Source organism: Cynara cardunculus (assembly GCF_001531365.2).
Source record: "Cynara cardunculus var. scolymus isolate 2C chromosome LG 1, CcrdV1, whole genome shotgun sequence".
Taxonomy (NCBI): Eukaryota; Viridiplantae; Streptophyta; class Magnoliopsida; order Asterales; family Asteraceae; genus Cynara; species Cynara cardunculus.
The window spans coordinates 44,928,092-44,941,816 of NC_037528.1; the positions used below are offsets into that span (position 1 = coordinate 44,928,092).

General features: G+C 34.4%; 1 protein-coding gene across 4 annotated transcripts; it reads right to left on the minus strand.

The window, feature by feature from the left end:
• Positions 1-5,782: 5,782 nt before the first annotated feature.
• On the minus strand, positions 5,783-13,097 carry LOC112502666 (exosome complex component RRP45B-like). 4 transcript variants are annotated; one of them, XM_025106643.1, is made up of 9 exons: positions 12,970-13,097; positions 12,649-12,793; positions 12,356-12,565; positions 11,967-12,062; positions 11,772-11,883; positions 11,084-11,164; positions 10,786-10,974; positions 7,042-7,104; positions 5,783-6,201 (listed from the first exon to the last, which is right to left on the minus strand). In XM_025106643.1, exons 2-9 carry the CDS (start codon positions 12,783-12,785, stop codon positions 6,187-6,189), a joined length of 903 nt encoding a protein of 300 aa, XP_024962411.1. In that variant the 5' UTR covers positions 12,786-12,793; positions 12,970-13,097; the 3' UTR covers positions 5,783-6,186. The 4 variants fall into 4 exon arrangements, with proteins under 4 accessions (XP_024962411.1, XP_024962418.1, XP_024962422.1 ...); XM_025106650.1 differs by having other exon boundaries at positions 12,356-12,560; positions 12,653-12,793; positions 12,970-13,060; XM_025106654.1 differs by lacking the exon at positions 12,970-13,097 and having other exon boundaries at positions 12,356-12,560; positions 12,649-12,718.
• Between the last annotated feature and the right edge of the window lie 628 nt (positions 13,098-13,725).

Below are 13,725 nucleotides of genomic sequence, written 5' to 3' on the forward strand. Positions count from 1 at the left end.
AAATTTTTATGATATCTTCAAACATATATTTTATTAAAAAATAAAAACATTATCACTTTCTCAAAATCACATAATATCGACTGAGATAAAGAAGAAAATGAAATATTAAAATCATGATGTATCTCGCTGCATTGCGCGAGTACACTTCTAGTATATATATATATATATATATATATATATATAAAAGACGTTTCAAATGCAACTTATTACATTTGTACAATTAATACAAACCAATCAATTGAGATTATTTATGAAAATGATGAGAATTCATTTATTATGATTTGAATATTTATAGAATATGGTTATGGTTCATTAATTATGATCTATACTTTATATTAGAAAACAATCTAAACTTTTATAAAATCACATATTCATCAAATTAAATGGACGGTTGAGATTGAGTTGTAATAGTTGTATAAATGTAAAGGATTACATAATAACTCATATAAACCAATCTCATTCATCCATTTATTTGATCAATGGTCAAGATTAGTTTAGTTTATATTAGAAAGTTAAAAAAAAAAAAAAATTAATTGGAAAAATGGCAAAATTGTAAAACCGTCTGTATCAATAAATCGGGTATAATCGTCAGTTTACTTAATCAACCCCATTTTGAATAACAAAACAATATTTTTAACTATTACATTTAATGAATGAAATGATTTTACCGTATTTTTTACGATACATAAATCAATGTTTTTCTAGAGGAGCCATCTGTCATTTTCATTTTCTCAGAAGATGGATCTATTTCAATCTTATTATGAAATGGTTTCACTGTTTGACTATTAAACACCATATTCATAACGTTAACATCTCAACCGTTTACAATAACCATTTTATGAACCTGTTTCAGAACTTATAACAATTAAAAATACTGCATCCACCATACCATACAAATCAATAATCATTAAGTGGACCAAATAACCCAGGAAAAAAAAAACGAAACGATTTCATCAACAATTGTTGATAATGAAACAATATTATCCAGGAATATATTTTGTATCCTAGTATATTATGCAACGATTTAAACCACAGATGAAACGATTTCATCAACGTAATATATGAGGCATTTGTCATTTTCATGTTTTCAGTACGTGGATCCGTTTCAATCTAATTACGAAATGGTTTCACTGTTTGCCAATTACACAACATGTTCTCAACAATTATGAAATGGTTTCACTTTCGTGTATTTCTTATGCTTTCATTTTTTTTCTTACATTAATCATTCTTATGGTCAAACTATTTAATATTGTTTACGTTTGAAAAAATTTAGGAAACAAGATTATCGGAAAAAAATATATTATACAACAAGTTCATCCATAAAAAAACTTTGAAACAATCTGAACACGTTTCATTCAACGAACAAGATAACCCAAAAAAAAAAACTTTGAAACAATTTCATCAGCAACTATTTCAAAAGACAACTGTGTTTTCAGTAACTGAATCTGTTTCACTAATACGATAATGTTTTCGGTTCATGAATCTATGTTTCAACGGTGAATCATTTTTTAGAATATGGTACTGATTCTGTGGATCAAACAATATCAAAATTTCGATCTTCATATTGATCGAAATCGGTTTACATGATTTTTAAGAATTGGGCGGTTTTTAACGGAACCCGCCCCGCCCCGCCCCGCCCCGCCCTGCCCTTTCTCTATATGTATTTTGTATTTTTGGAAATGTGGAAATTGGAGATGGATAAGAGCCAAATGATGTGCATTTAATGTTCATCACGATCACCCATTCAACAATCAACCATCTTTCTCACACGTCGTTGTCATTATTAGGTTAATATTATATGTAACTCTTTTTATTTTAAAAATAAGTTAAATTGAGTGTTGTTTGTTAAATGCTTATTCGATACGCGTTTATTAAGATATATTATTTTATGGGATGAATATAGAAGGACTAAGAATCTTATTCAGTAAGAGTAATGACAATGATCGAGAATCTTGTAAGTGAGGATGATGATTCTTTTTTGATTATTATTTATCGGGTAAACTGTTGAATACGATTCTGTTTTGATGGATTAAGATCTTACATAGTAAGGTAAACTTATATTAACCACAGGGGTTGTGGCGTAGTGGTTGAATATCCTATCTGTCCAGGGTTAGATTTTAGACGTACACAACAGCTGTGACCAATGAGTTTATCAGAGCTGATTTCTTGCAGTCATAATTTGCTAGGATTAGTTCAGGCATAGCCGGAGACACCCTTCCAGAAAAAAAAGGTATGTAATAATGTTGAATCTTATGAGTAAGTGCTTACTAGGTAAACATTTAGGTAAACGCCACTAAGGGATCGTTACCCAATGCTTACCCGGTAAACACTTACCTTTAAGAATTAACATTTTCATTTAACTTACCGGGTAAGATTTTAGTCCATTAAAATGACATGTATGCAACATTTTTATACGATAACTGTTTAAACCAATGATCGGTTATAATTTGATCGATTGAACTTTATCAAACATGAATTATAATTAATCGGTTAATAGCATCTTTAACAACAGTTTTTTTTAAAATAGAGAAAATGAGGATTTTGAGTCAGTACTTTGCGCCAACAGATTCTCCAAGCAATTTTCAAAATGGAGAAAGTGGAAAATAGAATAGTTTTTTTCTCCAAATATGGACGATAACCTCAAAAATGATCATCAAGTGAGATCATCAATAGGAAACTTTGAAAATAAAATATTTAAAGAGAGAAATAATATTTTAATATTACAATCAATGTTGGATTCTCTAAAATGGAGAATCTGTTGGAGATGAATGTAGTTTTTTTGTTGATGAAGATTTTAACTTTTAATTCTCCATTTTTGGTTAAATTTTAAAGAATTTGTTGGAGATGCTCTAAAAGACATTTTCTGAACCACAAGGATGGTGTCTGATTGGTTTGAGCTTGACTCCAAAGATCAAAAGTATCAGGAGGTCCTAGGTTAAATCCAAGGAGGAATAAAAATCTCATTATGGTCACGGAGGTTCAAATGCGATAACTCCGGACTATCAGCAAAGCAGGTGGTGATCCTGGGATTAGTCGGCTCATATAACGGGTTGGATATCCAGGTTAATAAAAAAAAAAAACCTTTTATGAAAATCATAGCAACCTTTTTCATCAATAAAATTTAAGAGTTTATTTAATGTTCATAATAACAAATTCGGTAACACAAATAATATCAAAGACAAGGGGTAAAAAACTTCATACGTACACTTTATAATAATATAATTAATAAAAGTATTAACAACAAAAAAAATTGTTATGTATATCAGTGTTTTGTCTCCTAAATCAGATACACGTAGGTTCCACAAATTAATTTTAAATTATTTTTTTTGTACTTTTTTTGTAATGTTTTGTATTAAGTTTATTTATTTATTTTTGTGCTTTTTTAATTATAAAACTACATTTGAATTATTTCAAATTTTTTACAAAAATAAAAATAACGTAAACAAAAAACGTACTCGAACTTTTTCAGTGTAACAATTTGATTTTCTAAATCAGATTTAAGTTGTTCTTTTTCTTTTCTTTCAGATTTTCACACAAACCTTTAAAACCAAATCTTTCAGTTCGGAATTTTAGCGTTAAAGCTTTTTTCACCTATAAGTCTTTGTTTTACAACATTAAAATCAGTATTCATAGACTCAATTTCAGAATAGTATAAATTGAGTTCTTCAGATTCAGATACTATGATTTGCATGTCCTTCCTTTGACATCTTGATAATGACTTGAAATTATCGTTTTAGAAAATGATCTTGAATCGGAATGAAATCTTCAAGAATATCTCTCGACCCTTACAATACCTCTCAATATGGACAGAATATCGCTCACCGCTTTGAAGAGAAAATTGCTTGATATGAATATCGCTCACCCGGATACCGCTCACAACTTTGGGCGATATACTCAAGTATCGGGGTAAGGCTTGGGCGGTATAGACAAATATCGAACAAGGAAGACTCGAGCAATATTCTTGAATATCGTTCAACACTTGGACGGTATATTCCAACTTCAAAGTCCACACGAATATCACTCAACACGTGAGCGATATTCTCAAATATCGGATAAGTCTTGGACGATTTACACCAAAAAACTTGAATTATCACAAGGAAAGGATATCAGTATCACTCATTTCTTGGGTGGTATCCTCAGATATCGATCAACACTTAAGCTTTGGCCGATTAAACAAATATCTGGTAACCTTTGAACGATATATCCAAATATCGGTGCAACACTTTGGGCGATATATAAGAATATCGTGCAAACTTTGGCCGATATCTTCGAATATCTTCCAACACTTGGACGATTTCCACAAAAATTAGATTCAAACTATCTTCAGCGAGCTATGACTTCAAATATCTATCAAAACAGATTCATTGAGCGATGTTCTTGCGGATATCGCTCAATGAACATCTTCAATGGGCGATATATGACAACAGACAGAATACTTCAAAGAATTTCACAAAAAATCCACAAAAACTTAGAAGTTGATGATAAAATCAATACAAATTAGCTCGAAAACAAGTTTAGAACAAGTTTTGTGAATGCAATTTGCCCAAAAACAGATCAAAAGTGTCCAATTTGATCAAAACAGTAAAGAACAATTTCAAACTTAAACATAAACTGTCGAACCAAGATTCAAGAAATTTAACCAGAATTTGATTCCAAATTCAATCCTAGATCTTTCTAATTTGCTCTGGTACCAATTGTAGATCCCAGATCACAATCAGACTAAGAACATAATTCAAGAACACATAATGATTTTAGAAGTCATATGTAAATTGATAACCCACATAAAAATACATAAACCTCTATGCATATAAATACAAAAGAAATAGTTATTTAAAAAATAGGACCCTTCAGGTAGGGGTGCTCATGGGTTGGATTGATCGGGTTGAAGACATTTGAACTATCCAACCCAATGCTTGCGGTTTGGAAAAATCTTAACCAAACCCAACCCAAACTGCAAACCAACCCAACCCAACCGTACGGATTGGTCGGGTTGATACTTTGGTATATTAAAATATTCTTCTAACTTTGAATATGTTATTTCTTTACTCATATATTCTTTTTCATCATCAACCATTTGATACAATTTATCCATATTTCTTACGTATATGACATTCAGTTAATTTTCTATATTTACATATATATGTTCACAATTACTGAACATATGTATGAATGAATTATAGAGATATGAATAGATTGAAAATGTGTATATGAAAAACATACATGACAGTATAATCGTCTAATGTATATATTAATAAAAATTCAACAATCATATTAAATCCAAAAAATAAAAGGATATCGGGTTCATCAGGTTGAGTTGGGTTCAAATAATAATAACCCAATATCAACCCAATACCTACGGTTTGACAATTTTACAACTCGATTAGACATCGAATTACTTTGGGTTGGGTTATTTCACGTTGGGTTGGGTTGGGTTGATCGAGTTGGTCGGATTTTTGAGCACCCCCACCTTCAGGTGGACTAAGCCCCCAATCAAACTGGTTAACTACCATTTATACTTATTTTATCTAGAAACTAGTTAGGATTAGGACCGGGACCGGTTACATCACCAACAAGGACAAGGACCGATTAAAAACCCATACCGGTTAACTTGTTTGCCCATCTCCATTGATTACTGGGATAGCTTTTACAAAAGACCGACTTCGAAAAATTTCGGGGTCATCTGATGTAGATTAGGCAAGATGCCCCTTTACTCGAAAATCTACCACCGGCTACTACGTGTGCTCAGAAAGCATAAAACATGCAATAATGTCTCGATATGTCGAAATAGAATACTAAGCTATGAAGGCAACATTATCTCAATCAAGTGTAGAATCGGAACATTGACCCATGACGGAAGTTACATGTGAGATGGCTTAGACCAAACGTCTAATACAAGCATCACGTACGAGGCTATAACGTGATCATCATTTGCCATCCATATTAGCCAAGAGTAGGATCTTCTACAAGCTAAACATATAAAGGTCGATTGTCATCTAGTCCACCACCTATTCGACCATTTCATAATTGGATCGAGTACGAATCAGCTCAAATACTTGACAAACCTCTTCAAAAGGCACATTACAACAAAATTTTCCCCGAAACAAAATATCGAGTCGTTTTCTTATACTAAATAAAGTTGATGAAATTACATACGACGAGAAGATAGTAGCCGTCAATGGTGCCGCATCAATGTTTGTATCCCTGCAGAAGGAAAATAAGACATATGATGCACAACTTTCGAGTTGAAAGAGATGGATGATATTAAGGTAATCTATTCAACGTAAAGCGTAGTATTAAGGGTGCCTTTGGTATGCAGGCGGGATTGGACATAATTGGACGGGTAAGGGTGAGGTAAGCAAGTAAAAGAATTGTGCAAGGTTTTAGAGTTTTAATGTGACATGGATAGTTTAGTATCCCTATGGTTTAGAAAATGCAGTTTTACTCCCTATAATTTGTAATTCATTGCTATTTTCATCATTATGATTTACAATTTATTGTTGTTTCGATCCCTATGATTTACAATTCTTTACTGTTTTGATCCCTTGTACTTTAAAGGTAGTGGCAATTAGTCCAGGGACGAAAATAGCAATAAACTACAAACGATAGGGACGAAAATAGCAATAAATTACAAACCAAAGGGATGAAAATTGAAATTATCAACAAACCACAGGGACGAAAATCATAATCTACTCTTGGTAATATAACCAATTATGTCTCTCTCTGATTTTTGTTCCACATTTTTTGGTGCTAAAGAAAATGCATTTTGTCGCACTCAGTCTTGCCATGTCCCAATCTAACATTGCACCAAACATGGGGAAATTTTTTGTTGTCATGTCCTGTCCGGCATACTAAATGTCCGACAAATTGTGTTTACAAGGTGATGGGTGGTCCTACGGGAGGGTCTCCAAGTAAAAGGATAAACAAGAAACCGGTTAATTCAATGTTAATGGCCTTCAGTTTTCTTCTCACAAGGTTTAATCTTTCGATTTAATGTTTTCACACATAATTGAATCCCAGCTGATCAGGTTCTATAACACTTACAGCAGGAGAAGGATTATGCCGCTTGATTTTCCGTAGTGATCTTTCAGTATTGTATGATTCTACCTGCAAATGTTAGCAAAATATGAGTTTTGTAATGATAACTATTTCTACGCTTGATATTCAATAAAAACAATTGCTTCTGTAGGTGTAAGTATAGTTCCATGCAATACTATATCGACAGATCAGACCTTTGATATTCTATTATCCAAGTACGACAATCAACCCTCTCACCCTTTTTAATCTACCTTCCTGTCTAGACGCTATAGTTGTGTTTGGTATGCGGACTGGACGGGACGAGATGGGCAAGAGTGAGGTAGGCGGGTGAAAAGATTCTGGAAGGTCTTAGGGTTTTAATTTGACAAGGTAGTTTAGTAATTTATCAATTTTGTCTCATCTCCTGATTTTTGTTCCACCTATTTTGGAGGACAGAGAAAAAGCATGCTTGTCTCACTCAGGTCCTATCCCAGTCTAACGTCGGGCCAAACGTGGGACAAGTTTCTGTATTTGTCCTATCTCATGTCACAAAGGCACCTTATATGATCAGGAAATGACTTCGGGCCCGTTTACCAAACGCTTACCCGGGTAAGCGCTTACTAAGTCAAGTTACCTCATTGGATGAATATGGTACGGACCAAGAATCTTACCTGGTAAGAACGAGACAAAAACCAAGAGTCTTACCGGGTAAGTGAGAGCGACGACTCTTACCACGGTAAGCGCTTACCATGTAAATTGTTACATGCGATGTCGTTTTGATGGACTAAAATCTTACCCGGTAAGTAAATAGTAGTGTTAAATTTTACCGGTAAGCACTTACCGGGTAAGTATTTGGTAAACAGCCCCTTCAAGTATATATAGGTTAACTAAATTACTGTATCTGCAGTTCTGCATCCATGGAGGCAACGATCAAGTGAATTGGTGAAATTTCACGGAATAGGCATTAGCAAATTCACCAAATATCAAGTATAGAGGGGGATTCATCTATGCTCACATGCAAAATTTGCTGCCATATCAACCAAAGACTAGCATTCAGGAGTTATGCAATTGCAACTCAATTTTTACAAGCACAGGAATACAACAAAAAAGAAAAGTTCCACTTCCACAAATAATCAACTATTAAACCAAAGCAATAAAGAAGAAATACTTCACTCGAAAAGTGATGATAGAAGCCGGAAACGACACCAGACAACTACCTAAATTTGTAGGCTTAACTCTGTTGCTTGTTTGCAAAACCATAGAAGCACTCAAGCAAATGACATCATATTGTTGATCAGGAGCATCTCCAACAGATTCTCTAAAATGGAGATTTTGAGGATTTTTGCTCCAACAGATTCCCCAAAACCTTCTCCAAAATGGAGAAAGTATGAGAGAGAGGGTGAAATTCTCCAAATTTGGACCTCTCCAACATTGATTGCCTATCAAGGAGATTATTTTTTATTCTTTCTACCAATGATAATCCTTGAAATTAAATGTATAGGAGAGAGAAATAATATTTTATCAAAGATATTGAATACTTCAATGATATAATTCATATTGTAATCTCCAAAATGGAGAAGCTGTTGGAGATGAAAATAAATTTTCTTTGGAGATTTTGACTTTTGATTCTCCATTTTGGAGAATCTATTGGAGATGCTCTAAGAATAAATGAGAATAAGCAAAATACTCGGCATATAAGTGGCTCAGCAAAAGCTGATATTCCAAGTAAATATCAATGAGTTGCCTGATTCTGAATATTCCCCAAAGTTTAATGACTATGTGAACTTAGCAGATCCTAATTTACAGAATTTGGGTTTAATGATAACGCAACTCAGGGACTCTTAGGAATGGAGTTTTGAAAGTGATTATTACAAACATGCAAGAATCAGAAAACTAGCTCCAACAAAGTGATAAAAGTCAAGATTCTAAACAGCACGTTGCGTCGCGTGGCTGCGAGGTCAAGCCTTAGGAGCCACAGCGTTTTTCAAGTCATAGCTTAAGGCAGCAAGTCCCTTATATCTCATTCTCACACATATATATATACACACATGTACACATATGTTCTTTTAATATTACTCGATGAATTTGAACAAATAAAATTCATCTAAAAAGAAGAAAAATCTTATATAGATATTATAATATACATATATATAAATATATACATATAGATATATATATATATATATATAAACCTTACAAAAAGTGTTATACTTTTTTTTGGATAAAAGGGACGGAACCCGTCAGAATTTTTTTATTCAAAAAGTGCTTCATCAAGAGCTCCTAACAAGGGAAAAAGTAAAAACTAAGTCAAAACTTTAAAAATAATTAAGAAGTCGAACAAAGTCAAATGACGCATCCAAAATAAAAAATTGTGCACTATAATGCGCCTCAAGACACCATGGCAGTCATTATGGCGATAAGAGAAGCCCAGTGAAGAGAATGACTGAATGCACTCGCTTTTTATCTCCGACACACAAGGAAGGACGCGGTGGCAAGGAAGGAGCCCTAGCCTTTTGAGAGATCCATTCGAGGAACATGAGAACTAATTGACATAATGAGCCTCCCATACGCACGCTTTACACAACCACTATGGGGGTTAGCATGGCATCGGAGACACATCATGGCTTGCCATTTAACCCTGATTAAAGTTAGGGATAGTTAAGAAATTTTACATTTACCATCAAAAATCAGTTTTGTTGAAACAACTTGTTACCTGCTTCTCAAATTCTGAGTATTTGACCCTAAAAATCAGTTTCAAATCATATCTTTTAAGCACTACAAAACAGGCTTATTACACATCCAACCATACTGCTTGACATAACCACTTATACAGTGCCTCTAAATAATGACATCCTAGAACCCACGTCAAGTTTTAAGTCCCTTGGTCGATTATGGGATAATAACAACCTATTTTATAGTTATAGGAACCTTGATATTATCATGTTTGGTGGTAGGCTGGTGTCTTACAACTTAAGATGCCAAACTTCCATCTGAAACTATTATTATGTGTTACATGTAGTTTAGAAAAACATAATGGGCTTATCTACTTTCTGTTGGCTAATAATAGATGTCATCAGAAAGGACTTCAAGTGTGATGACTTGAAAGGTTGAATACTTGGATAATAATCTTATACCATCTTTTTGACACAAGAAAATAAAAATGGCATTCAAATGGTGTTCATCCCGAATATCAAATTAGCACCAACCGCTGTATTTCCCTTAACTAGCTCAAGCAAGAAATTCACAGGAATAAATGTAAGCGTTTTACCTTTCTTGACAATAGAATCTAAATAACTTGATAAGGCAAGAAAGAGATTTACATGCCTTCTAGGGGTCATAAGTCATTCTTTTAACAGGGTAGACAAGACCAATCTTGCCAAGTCAATAACTTACATGGAATAAAACAATCTAGTACATGACAGGTTAGGTGTTGCTTTAATAAGAGCCACACTCCCTTCCGGTGGATCACCCCATCAGGAATCTTACTGCTAGACCATTTTAGCGTTAAGACAAGTGTCACTCTCTTTCCAAAGTGATGGTAATGGTTCCACCTTCAAGTTTGCCTAAAGCAAACCATTATTGATGATATATACTCCTACTCCTACTCCTACATCAAAAGGCAGTCTGTTGACCAGTGTTTAGCATCTGGAACTGTTAAGCCACTCAGAATGGCAACTGTATTAACTTAGGAAGAAATTCCACCATATATCAAAATCAAAGGTAGCAGATAAGTGCACTATAATATCAATTATCAGAAACTTAGAGACTTACAGCACTCTTTATCTTGCTCGTTATATCGCCAGCCTTCACAGAGGCAATGCGCAAACACTGCATGATGACACTTTGCAAGACACCCTCACCCCCAGCTTTCTGGATAGCACAAACATCACCATTTGTATTAAGTGTAGCAGTCATGGATCCTCCCATCACAGCCTCTTCATGGTGGGTTGGGTCAATTACCTATCATTCATTTATAATTAGAAAGAAAACCGGAAGTTCAAAGCATCTTTCCTAACAGATATTCATATAAGTGTACAGCAGAAAAAGCCTATAAAGTTCATTTGCTTACCACAACATTTTCTTTACCGATAAAAGCAAATGTTACTGCCACTGGAAGATGGTGTATTATCAGTGGAAGTGGCTCCCTTGCCTGCGAGATGCATAAGAGATAAATTACATAATACGAACAAAGACCATTACTTGAGATCATACATGCAGCAAATCATAATGTGTCAATAAAAACAAGTATCCTTGAGTCTTTATGGAGTACCAATTTATAAGAACAATATAGGCTAAACAATATTTAGCTGATAAGCAAAGCTCGACATTCTTCATGGAGTTATTGGGCTCCTTGATATTCCATTCACACAAAAATAGTGATACAAATACACATTATGGCATTGCTAGCGAAAGGACTTCACAAGAGGACTTCACATGACCTCACAAATTCTAGCATGTTCACCCGATGTATAACATACTAATAGATTTAGACATCCAAAAGGCTTTTGACGCTAAGCTATATTGTTCCCCTATATATTATGATGTAACAGGTTTATGATTTTTCAGTTCATGAGAGGACTGCATTAGGGGAAGTGGTGCATAAAGTATTCAGCTTTGTTAAATGGATGGAGAAAGCAATTGATAGATATGTAAATATACTAGGTCTGCTTGTATACCATGAGCAAATGTGTTGATCTTTAACGTAAACTGAAATACAAAATTTAAATTTCTAGCTGTAGAAGCCAAACAAAGCTCACCTCTGGTGGATGTACAATCACTTCTTGACCATTTTCTCCTAATGTACATTCAGGCCTCCTGAATGTTGACAGGGCAGCTAAAGCAGCAACATTGGAAGCATCTACAAGATTTCTATTTCCATAGAGATTTAGCTATATAATAAAATTTGAAAAAATGAATAGATCACATGGATAGTAACTACTTTTCCAGCTTACCCCCCATTGTCAATAATGTGAAGATCAATCCGAATGGCCCATACCGATTTCCCTGAAATGACACAAAGTGATTCAGTGTCTACTGCCCTGCTTTCCCTGCAAAGGTGATCTCATCATGTAGGTTGGTTATATCTCCTTTTTCAAGGATATGTACGACATAAGTATTCTAGGAGTAAGCTACCAAGCACGCTATTAACGATATGGGTGCATAAATGTGATACTCCGTTTTTGCATCAAAGAAAGTTTCATGCTTTTTATGCTCGCCATTTATGGATGTAAATCACAACTTGGCAAAAGGAAACCCAAAAGTAAGTCCAAAAGAGTTTGGTAAAAAAGATGAGCACGTAGTTGAAGAACAAAAGTTTAAGCAAGTAAATAAACTATCGTACCTTAAACCACGATCTACTATACGCCCAAGCTCAATAGCGGATTCTCCAGGACGACCTGCCTCAAATGAAGGATCAGCCATGGGTGAGAACTCAGTGTAGATTGCAAGTGTCCCTTCGTTTGGCCTGTCTCGATAAGGTTGTACTAGCTGGCCCGTGACAAACCCCATAACACGAGTATTTCCAAGCTGGACCTCTGATGAACCATCTTCTCTACAATTTGAAAATCTCAACAACAAACCATATGCAACTAACAGTCTACAAAAATCATTATGATGTTTATAAGAATTTCTTACCTACCAAAGCTGATAGATAGTTTTCTATAGTCGAAAGGACGCCTACCATCCACTCTAAGGTCCGACAGTAATGCAGTTTCAATGAATTTCTTCTCATTCACCGTCATTATCAACGAATTAGCCAATCTCTGCTCCATTATCTCTCCTGCATTTAATATTTTGCGTTAGTATGGTAAAGTTCTACTTACGAACTTTCTGAAATCCTTCCCCTTAAGCATCTATAACTGTAAAAAAAGCTCAAATTCATCGTATAGCGAAACGATTAGACTAGGGTTTATCAGAGAAAATGTAGGAAAATCGAAATCAAAGAGGTATAAAAACCTGCGAGTATACACCGGAGTCTCCTGTAGATGGAGTTGTCGTCGGTGGTAGTAGTCGCAGTGGTGGCGGTGATTCCGTCTCCTCACGGTCGAAGGTTGCGGAAGAGGGTTTTGTGAGGGGTTTGGACCCAAATGAGAAACTAGTAGTAATTTGCATAATTATAAACAAGTACAACCATTTAGACATAATTACATAAATGGTCTACTATTATACTAAATTACAATTGTACCCATTAAATTAATCAAACTTACAAATAATACCCGTATTTCTTTTTTCATGAGACACTTTTAAATTAATAACGCTTTTGTACTAAGCAGGGATGGAAATCGGGGCAGGGTAGAGATGGTCAAAAATTGGTCCCGGGCCGGTCTCAATTGGTCCTCATCTTTCTCATAACCGGCCATAACCAGTCCCGGCGTAATCGATCCCGGTCTCGGTCCCGGTCCCAACCAAAAATGTTAGGACCGGTCAAGGTACTTCATAACCGATTATGGGCCGTCGGTCTCGGTCCCGGTCCCAACCGGTCCTTGCATTAAAAAAATAAGATTTTTTTTATTTTTTTAATGATATATATTTTTAATACATTATAAAATTTATAATTGAGTCACTCAAATACAGTTTAAAATATGTTTTAATATAATTAAAATTACGTTTTCTTATAAAAATACATTATAAAATTATTTAAAAATACATTTATTTATAAAATTATTTGAATTTTCGGATCGGGCCGGGCCGGTCCATAGTCGGTCCCATAAC